General features: G+C 39.9%; 1 protein-coding gene across 1 annotated transcript; it reads right to left on the reverse strand.

Moving 5' to 3' along the window:
- Window positions 1-7,157: 7,157 nt before the first annotated feature.
- ntmt2 (N-terminal Xaa-Pro-Lys N-methyltransferase) lies at window positions 7,158-9,956 on the reverse strand. Its single transcript, XM_047801948.1, has 3 exons — window positions 9,946-9,956; window positions 9,475-9,740; window positions 7,158-7,414 (listed from the first exon to the last, which is right to left on the reverse strand). Exons 1-3 carry the CDS (start codon window positions 9,954-9,956, stop codon window positions 7,158-7,160), a joined length of 534 nt encoding a protein of 177 aa, XP_047657904.1.
- Between the last annotated feature and the right edge of the window lie 990 nt (window positions 9,957-10,946).

Consider the following 10,946-nt stretch of genomic DNA (forward strand, 5'->3'; position numbering starts at 1 on the left):
TCTGAGTCAGACCTACACACTGATGGAGCAGCCATGGTTTATGGTGAGCATTTAATACTAACCATAACTGTGTTTTGCCCTGAACAGCCCTTTTTGACCACGGCGGTAACGCTCCGCCAGACTGGTAGTTAATTTTTCTACTTAACTTCTAGCGTCAAAGGTCCAGCAAATCATTTCAGAAGAATTATGTGATGTATTGAGTGATGACTTTATACTGGTTGGAATATAGCAGAAGTATCTCATGGCCTTTCTATTAAAGAGCGTGTGTGTGTGTGTGTGTGTGTGTGTGTGTGTGTGTGTGTGTGTGTGTGTGTGTGTGTGTGTGTGTTACAACATCACTGTTCATTCAGCTCCAAGAACATACTGATCTGAGTACTGGATGTCTGTTTTCACCAACGTGAGACACCTCAGAACTTTCTGGAAAATTCTGGAAAGCGTTTGCACTCAGTCATGCTTTCTCTTCCTCGTGCAAGGCCGAACCCACAGATGGATATAATTCATGACTGGTGGATTTGGTCCATCGTAAAAAACCTTAGGTCGTCTAAGTGCTATCAGTGACAGTACACAAGCCCTTTATTATTTCAGGACTTGCCAGAAAGCCACCGCTAAGGTCCAGAGTACGACCCTTGACCCTTAACCCTATTCCGTTCAGTTGTACGCAATGTTTGGATTCCATTCTGTTTTGATGCCAAACTGAAGGTTAAGGGGTAAATCTGATAACACACACACAAGTGCTCTGGCTCATACACACTTATACACTTACTTCAATAAAAGTGGTCCATGATATGTTCCAGGAAAGGAAACCGTTGCTATAATAATCGCTGTGGTCTCATAGTGAGTCTTGTGTTTGACAGGAAATTTGATTTTAATCTATAACAAGACTATAAATAATGTCAGATTGTGTTTATTGCCTTTTGTTGCTGAATAGATTAGAAATAAAAAAGCATTATGGATCCAGAACAAGTGCTGGGATATTACTATGCACAGTTATGTATTACTTAGAAGCTCCTGGTTCCACAACTCCATGTAACTATATACAGTTACATAAAGGAAATGGTTTAATCACACTGAGACCGTGTCACTCAGATGAGGATGAGGTTCACTATGAGTCTGGTTCCTCTCAAGGTTTCTCCCTCACAAAATATGATTTAAATATTCATTCATTTTCTACCGCTTATCTGAACTTCTCGGGGAGCCTGTGCCTATCTCAGGCGTCATCGAGCATCGAGGCAGGATACACCCTGGACAGAGTGCCAACCCATCACAGGGCACACACACACACTCTCATTCACACACACTACGGACAATTTTCCAGAGATGCCAATCAACCTACCATGCATGTCTTTGGACCGGGGGAGGAAACCGGAGTACCCGGAGGAAACCCCCAAGGCACCGGGAGAACATGCAAACTCCACACACACAAGGTGGAGGCGGGAATCGAACCCCCGACCCTGGAGGTCTGAGGCGAACAAGCTATCCACTAAGCCACCGTGTAAATACTTAATTTTTGAATAGTTTTCTTATGTATTATATTATCATGAAATAATACTGCATTCAGTTTATCTCAGAAGCAGGAAGTCGGCTCACGGGATGATGCCATTTTCCAGCCTCTGTGCTTTCGAGCCACAAAGTGGAATAAAAAAAAAACGCTGCCTCCAGCTCTGAAAAGTGATGTTTATTGTCCACCTCAAAAAAAGTGACCAGATTAATTTTCTGTGCTGATTATTTAAGCCACCATGTTGGTTTGATGTCACTTCCTGAATCATGAGCTCGTGAAGCAAGTTAATGAGCAGGAATTCCGTATTGGGCAGCGTTTTCTTTTTCAAGAGACGGGAATTCCGCGTTCTGACCTCTAGTCGAATGCAGCATAAATCAGTACTAGAATTTATTTTAAAAAAGTTTATGAACCCCTGATTTAAAGAACTGCTTAATTAATGTACCTTCGACAATTATTGACACCAAAAAACTCTTTTCGTATGGAAATGCTCCAAAACGTTACCTAATACTGTAGTAGATACTGTAGAGGGGTGCAGTGGTGGCTCAACTCTTTAAGGCTCTGGGTTGTTGATCGGAGGATCGGGGTTCAAGGCCCAGCACAGCCAAGCTGCCACTGCTGGGCCCTTAAGCAAAGGCCCTCAACCCTCCCTGCTCCAGGTGTGCTGTATCATAGCTGCCCCTGCACTCTGACCCCAACCTCCTCAGTTGGGGTATGTGAAGAAAATAATTCTACTGTGCTGCAATGTATATGTGGCGATAATAAAGGCTTCTATGCTCCGCTCTATTCTATTTTAGAGCTATATGTTAGGGTCTGTTGGAAACGGATCCAGTGAATTATATCTCTTTTATTTAAAGAACCTCACTGGGAAACAAGGTATCTGTTGTGGGAACATCCCGACTCAAAGATCTCAGCTGACAAGGAGCATTAGGTTAAATGCTTTCCCTCAGCAACCTGCAGTGTGTGTTTATGACTACAGTAGCCAACTCCAAATCACCCAGACTTTCCCTCAGTATCATTTATAGCGAAGCATCCATGACTTAATATCCCTAGAAACCTTCCCCCATGATGTGTCCTTTGGCAGTAAAGGATTGTGTTGCACAGGAATAGGATGGCCTCCAGTTATACGAGCTTACTGCCGAAGTTCTGCCGCAACACAGAAGGAAAAACAGCTGCATCAAATCCAGATTGGAGAAGGTGAGGTTTAAAAACCTGCCGGATTTCTTGAGTTCAAAAGCAAAATACTTATTTTATTTTAGCAGAAATCCTGAAAGAACCTTTTTTTCTATCAGTTCCAGATTTTGCTTTCATCACGGACGTCGTTTGCCGATAATACAGTACGGAGTCTCCAAAAAGTATTCAATTACTTTATCGTCGTACGGCAAAATGGAATGAATCGAGTGGGATTTTTTTCATTTCTGCTCCATAGAGTTGATTCATTACAGAAATAAAAATTCATTAAAATATTTAGATGTCCTCAGATTCTCCTCAGACGTGTCTATGAGGTTCGTGCATTTAGATCTTGACATTTTCTTCTCTTTCTCAATAGAACCTTTCTCCGATGCTGCCATATTAGATGGAGAATGACGGTGCACAGCGATTTTCAGGTCAAAACACGGCTTTTCGATTGGATTTAAGACTCGCCCCTTCCAAAACACAACCCTTCTCCTTGTTCAAGCCACTCCTTTGTAGTTTTTGGCCTGTACTTTGTCTCATTGTGCTGCTGGAACACATATTTTCACCCTTAATGCAGATGTCTGGCTGACTGAAACAGGTTCTTCTCAACGGTTGCTTTTGTTTGGCTCCATCTATGTGGCCTTGTGATGCAGACAAGATTCCAAATACCTCTGTTAAAAGCGTGATGCTACCACCACCGTGCTTGATTGTAGGAATAGTGCTGCCTGGGTGTTGTTTTTTTTACTTTTTTATTTGCAATCAACATTATTCTCTTAATCTTTTTCCTGAAGCTCTCAGATGTTCCAACATGGCCTTCCTCACAAGTAGCTTCCTTCCTAAAAGCCAGACCTGTAAAGAGCAGATGATATTGTTCTTCAGGTTCTTCTATATCAGCCAGTGAGCTCTGAAACCCCTTCACAGTGTAGTCACTGGCCTGATCTTCGTTTCGCCTGAGTTGTAGCATATTTTCTTCACTTAATGGATTTCACAGCGCTCCTCAGAACAATCAAAGCTTCGCTGGTGTTTTAGGAACCTTCTCCAGGTTTTTTCCTCCTAACAACTTCATCTTGAAGCTTCACAGGCGGTTTCTGGGTCTAATCTGATCCGGTGTCTTAATAGTGAGACTTCGCATGGCAGATATTTATTGAGCAGGCATACAATTGGACACAGGTGGAGTTAAAATAAACACAGGTGTACCGTTTAACATATTTAGTGTGAGGGCTCGAGAAAGTGAAATACCGATCCGAATTCAGACGGAAGAAAGAGCGGTGAATAAAACAATCCAAATCAGGACTAGGGTTTATTTTCTTGCGCACTCATATAAAATATATTTAACGAATACTTTCATTTTAAATCCACATTGCAAACAATTGTAGGCTTGTTCAATAAATTTGAGAAATCTCACAATGCAACCAGCTGATCAGATCAGACCCAGGAACTGCCTCTGACGGTTTTTTCCATTTCTGAGGACGTCTAAATACTTTACTCACTCTCTCACTCATTTCCTACCGATTATCCGAACTACCTCAGGTCAAGGGGAGCCTGTGCCTATCTCAGGCGTCATCGGGCATCGAGGCAGGATACACCCTGGACGGAGTGCCAACCCATCACAGGGCACACACACACACACACACACTCTCATTCACTCACACACTCACGCACTACGGACAATTTTCCAGAGATGCCAATCAACCTACCATGCATGTCTTTGGACCGGGGGAGGAAACCGGAGTACCCGGAGGAAACCCCCAAGGCACGGGGAGAACATGCAAACTCCATACACACAAGGCGGAGGCGGGAATCGAGCCCCCAACCCTGGAGGTGTGATGCGAACGTGCTAACCGCTAAGCCACCGTGCCTCCGCCTGAAAAACAATACATTATAATTTAACAATTAATAACAAGTCTAAATGATTAGATTGAATGTTGTAGAGTTGTGGGTTTGAGTCAGCTCAGGTGTTTGATCTTATTCAGGACATTTTTGATATGTTTTTAAATCATGTTAGCAAATTATTTTTTTAAAGTTTGCATTACTAACTTAGCTTTTTATCCTCAGCTCCTCACCATTCCTGTCTTTTCACGTGACCTGGTGTGTGGAGATCTGGAATGGTAGGAAAAGCAGGTTCCGTTGGTATTAGATCTGACTTTTTTACCTGGACTCGAGCCCGATTCACCGCTAATATGACTGGATTTATTAATGGTACTCCTCTTAATAGCTGCCAGGCTGCCAGCTAGAAAATTGAGTTAGATTAGAGCTGAGAGGACAGATTGCTAGGCACGCTAACCGTTTGTGAATATGTGGCAGCTATTTCTTCATATATTATACGGGAGGAAACCAGCTTAAGGCTTGAGGATGTGAGATGAAAAAGATTTCTCACAGAAAGGCTCGTGTGTGCGTGCGAGGAATTAGAAGAGAAATAGCTTCGTTCACGCACGGAGGAACTGAACAGCATCTAGACATCCGACTACATGTCATGGCGTGAAGGCTCGGCTTTGAAAAAAAAATATTTCTCCACAGACCATCCATTCATAGGAAGGAGGAACCTTTGGAGGTTTTCGACTTGCGCCAAAACATTAGAGGCGACGCCGTGATGCTCTTTATGCAGATGAGAACTGACAGGACTGGACAAGCTCCAAAGCAGATATACAAAGGAGCCTCTCTGTCGAGAGCATGAACAATTCTACACGAATCCTCCACATTAAAGAAACCATCTGAGAGTCATTTACCTAAACACTATGGTCTTTGCCATGGCTTGGAAAACAACAGCTAAATACTTTCGGGTCATTACTGTGGCCTTTTTGGGTGGATTTTAGTTATTTATTAGTAGAAGAAATGAATACAATACATTTTGTATTTGTGGTGGTTGTTATTTCCTGTCTTCTTCTTTTTCTAGTGAAAAATTTCAATTTGTATGTTATTTGGAACAAATAATTTGCTTGTTGTGTTAGTTTTTGTTCTTTATTGACATTCTTATACTACTAATAACATTAATAATAATAATAATAATAATAATAATAATAATAATAATAATAATAATAATAATAATAATAACAATAATAACAATAAAGATTTGTATTGTTATTATTATTATTATTATTATTATTATTATTATTATTATTATTATTATTATTATTATTATTATTATTATTATTAATATTATCAGTAGTAGTATTAGTGGTGGTGATGGTGGTGATTAACTTATAGAAATGAATCATTCTTATTTATAACCATCTATTTCTCATTAGTGTGTTTGCACCTGGAGTCCTGATAAGCCATAACAGGACACGATCACACACTACGGACAATATATCGATGCCTATCAGCCTACAGTACATGTCTTTGGACTTGGACAAGGGAATCAAACCCCAATCCTGGAGGTGTGAGACAAACCTGCTCACCAGTGAAATATATAACAAAATATCATTATATTTATATAATTCATTTATTCATTCATTCATTCATTCATTCATTCATAATTATATTATATTATATTATATATTATTATATAAGATAATTTTTTTAAACTAGATTTGTAAAGTTCATCACAACAAACTTTGATGTTGGCTTTGACGAGGCAAGTATTCGCAAAGGCCGGTGCATTTTGGAGGCGAGTGGACATAAGGGTCAGTATTACATTTGTAGGCAAGTGGACAGAAAGCTAGGGTGCCAAAACATTTGGAGGCAAGTGGAGACAAGCATGTGATGTCATCTGAATACTCTTGAGGAAGTTCAAGTCATTGGGCTGAGCGTTTTGATATGTCACATATCAATGTTGTGCTAAGTTTTTTTTTTTACGTGACATCACGTGACAATTTTAATTAAAACAGACAAGCATTTATGATCAACAACAAATTCAAACAAACCAATCATGAGCTGATAATAAATGACCACAAGCCCAATATGAGCATGACATGTTCTAGTATTAAAGTATATTCTCTGTTTTGTGGCTTGAACAATTCTTTTGAACGTTTTACATGATAGATAATGACTTAGTTACTTATTATAAATATTGCATCCTAAACAGAGACAGAAAAGAAAAAATGGCCAATACAGCACTTCAGCATTTAATCAGAATTTAATACACATCTCAGGCTGTACCTGGTTTATTTCTGTACTATATTCATTGTTTTGGAGTAAAATGGACGTCTTATCGGTTATCGGTTACTGAAGCGAATTAAGACGATCGTAATGAAATGACAGTGTTTGTAATTATTCTAAATGGAATTAAATCATTGTAGGCCGTCAGATGATCAGATGTTTATTATACAGATACAGTTAATCGCATACAGGTGTAACAACACAATAGAAAATATGAAAAGATGAGATGAGATGAGAGTAAGCTGTATTTTTGTAAAGTCTAGCTAACTAAGTGCAATTCTGTTTAACGCGTTTAAAAATAAAGCATATACTGTATGTGAAAGTCCAAGCAGATAACTCTCAAAAAACTGCCTGTCTCACTGTCACACTGCCTCACTGCCTCACTGCCTCACTGCATGGCAATCAGCCACAGGGGCACAATGATGTCAGGGAAACCCTCCTGCTTCTGTAGGTCTAGGATGGTGAGGCTAGCCTTCAGGATAATGCTCTTCATGATGTCCAGATGACGGATGAGACTGCTGTCAACAGGGTCCAGTCTGCAGCCCTGCTGTGCCATGTTGTCCTTTATAATGATGACACCGTTAGGTCTTAGGCTCTCCTTTGCTCCCTTCAGGAACTTCAGGAGATCTTTATCAGTCAAGTGAGCTGGCATTAGTACAGAATACGAACGAGGAGCTTTGATTAGAAATATTTATCTCGGTGGATTTATTCATAAATCGTTCATCTCAGCCTTTACACGAGGAATAGGGTGTTCATGAAAATCCAGTAAATTGCAAAAACATTCAGATCCTGCTGGGGCATTGTAATTCATGAGTGTAACGTAAACCCGGACTTCAAATCATACCATTTGCACATTTGATTACTTCACCTTGATATCTGAAATATACGGTGGACTTTCAATTTCAGGTGCTCTTATAAAACATGACTTCTCAAAGAGCACTAGAGTCTCTATCAAAAACACCTCCTCATGGTCCAGCCTTAAAAGAATGGGTCTATAGAGAAACTAAAATGGTTCTTTCACTTGCTTTATATAAACAGTTCTTTATATAGAACCATATTGAAGTTCACTGAAAAGAAGCTAATGTGATTCTCACAAACAGCTGGAACCAAATTCCTTGTGTGTGTCAACACACTTGGCCAATAAACCTGATTCTGATTCTTAAGATAAATGATTCATTTTGAATTATTTGGGATTTATTATTATTATTATTATTATTATTATTATTATTATTATTATTATTATTATTATTATTATTATTATTATTATTATTATATTATAGTGCTATTATTGTTGTTGCCTGTAGTAATGAATTGTTTCTATAATTCTGTTTGAATTATTTCTCAATTTGAATCAAATTTTTTATAAAACCTGTCATTTCAAAACATTTATTTATAAAAATTTGTAAAACATTTAAATGATAGAAGGGTTTTAATAGTAAAGCTTCATTACTCTTAAAGGTTTCTAGATATGACACAAAAGGTTCTGTTGGCCACTCAAGCATTGAATAAAAGCATCATCAAGAATATCTGGTTATATGAATAGCATTAATTGAAAAAAAAATAAAAAAATTTAAGAAAGAGAGTCAACACAACCCCATAAGATGATAAAAATAAATGTTGCTGTATTAATACAGCGTGGAATAAATAGACCTTCAATTCTGTCTTTCAGCATTTTACTTATCACTGCTCGTATTGTGCTCTCAGCTCTCTGGGCTCTGGACCGTTTATGGTGTTTCGTGGGTGTCGCTGCATGTAAATGACGTGTGTCAGTAAGGTGTTTTTCAAATACAGTACAGAGCAAAGGTTTGGACACCCCTACTTCTCATTCAAAGAGTTTTCTTTATTTTCATGACTATGAACATTGTAGATTCACACTGAAGGCATCAAAACGATGAATGAACACGTGTGGAATTATATACGTACGTAACAGAAAAGTGTGAAACGACTGAAAATATGTCATATTCTAGGTTCTTCAAAGTCGCCACCTTTTGCTTTGATTACTGCTTTGCACACCCTTGGCATTCTCTTGATGAGCTTCAAGACGTCGTCACCTGAAATGGTCTTCCGACAGTCTTGAAGGAGTTCCCAGAGATGCTTAGCACTTGCTGGCCCTTTTGCCTTCATTCTGCGGTCCAGCTCACCCCAAACCGTCTCGATCGGGTTCAGGTCCGGTGCCTGTGGAGGCCGGGTCATCTGGTGCAGCACCACATCACTCTCCTTCATGGTCAAATAGCCCTTACACAGCCTGGAGGTGTGTTTGGGGGTCATTGTCCTGTTGAAAAGGTGGTGTGTCCAAACTTTTGGTCTGTACTGTATATTTTAGTAACTTATATATAAAACTTTACATAGCTTTTACTTCTGATAATAAACAAACATACAGCAAAGAAAAGAAAAGAAATGTTTTGTTGTTCATTACATTTTTTTCTTCTTTATTTTGTGATGTGCAAAATGTTTGCACTCAGCTGCAAATCCGATTAGTTTCAACATTAGCTTTATCATTTGAAGCTGTTTTAAACTATGTATTATACGAGATTAAAGAATCACAGACAGAAAAAAAAACAAAAACGGGAAACCATCCAGGAACCATGTAGCACAACACACACAAACACACACACCCATGCACATACACACACACACACACACACACACACACACACACACACACACACACACACACACACACACACACACACACACACACACACAAACACAGTGCATCCAAATGACATCATATCTATCAAGTGGAGATTTGAAATCCTGCAGGCTGTCGAGGACGTAGGTCTCCACGCAGTCAGCGTAGTCCCCCAAGTAACACTCATGGGCATGGAGAATGAAGTCCTCCAACATATCCAGCAGCTCCATGGTTTCAAATACAGGAAACAGGACCCCTTTTGACACATGGCCACTCCCACAGCCACAGACAAGGGCTTGCTTGGTATCTATCAGCCTTCCCTGGTTCCTAACGTAACGCCTTGTGTTAGTATATTCACTTTGAAACCGATTCTGTCCTCGGCTTCATTTAATAGTCCGCCCGTGTAATGGATCTGTACCAGTAGATTCATTTACAAAACATTTTACGCTAAGTATCTTGATTTGTCGTCGAAAAGCAAGAAATAATATCTGTTTTGACCTTGTTACATACAGTCACTGGCCGGTTTAATAGGAACATCCGTAACCGATCAGCCATTCATGCAGCGGTGGCAGCAGAATGCATAAAATCATATAGGTTCAGGTCAGTGAATGTTCACATCAGTCAACAACAGAATGCTGAAATCAGTGGGTTTTTTTGTTCCTGGTTGGCTATTTTGGGTATTTAAGGAAACTGCTGGGATTTTCACACTCAGCAGTCTAACAAAATGGTTTGAAAGACATCAAACATACAGTGAATGATCCAGTGAATTTTAGTAGCAGAAAAGCATTTGAGAATAAGAGACGTAACCACTCTTTAGAACCACAATCAGACGAAAAGCGACCGACTTTATACAGCTGCAGAAACCCACATCAGGTTATTCTGATCAATTCATCTGAAGCACAATGTATCAGTGAAACCGGGCAGGTGAAGAGCCATCACCTGATGTTTTACAAGTCTTCTTTTCTGAAGTTTCGTGGATTGCGCTGTTGCAACCTGATTGGCTGATATCCTACCGATGTTTTTTTAATATTATGTTAACACACAGCAACAAGGTACCCAGTGATCAAATATTAACACATCACTCAAACACCAAATCTCCCTCCAGAATGATTCATTTTAGCAAGCAAGTTTGCAGTTAGGGGGGCATGGTGGCTTAGCGGTTAGTACGTTCGCCTCACACTTCCAGGGTTGGGGGTTCGATTCCCGCCTCCGCCTTGTGTGTGTGGAGTTTGCATGTTCTCCCTGTGCTTCGGCGGTTTCCTCCGGTTTCTTCCCCCGGTCCAAAGACATGCATGGTAGGTCGATTGGCATCTCTGGAAAATTGTCCGTAGTGTGTGAGTGAATGAGAGTGTGTGTGTGCGCTGTGATGGGTTGGCACTCCATCCAGGGTGTATCCTGCCTCGATGCCCGATGATGCCTGAGGAACTTCTAGCGGTAGAAAATAAGCGGTAGAAAATGAATGAAGGAAGTTTTCAGTTGCTGAAAGTTGCTGAAAGTTTCTGGAGAAACTGGAAGTCAGTCTGAAATAAGTGTTTAAGAAACTGA

Source organism: Tachysurus fulvidraco, chromosome 16, assembly GCF_022655615.1.
Source record: "Tachysurus fulvidraco isolate hzauxx_2018 chromosome 16, HZAU_PFXX_2.0, whole genome shotgun sequence".
NCBI lineage: Eukaryota > Metazoa > Chordata > Actinopteri > Siluriformes > Bagridae > Tachysurus > Tachysurus fulvidraco.

Bases quoted from the DNA above. Each gene is read 5' to 3' on its own strand.
- ntmt2 (XM_047801948.1), bottom strand. The intron at 7,415-9,474 runs GTGTGTGTGTGT...TACTAATGCCAG, and splicing joins CATTTGGATGCACTGTGTTT to CTCACTTGACTGATAAAGAT.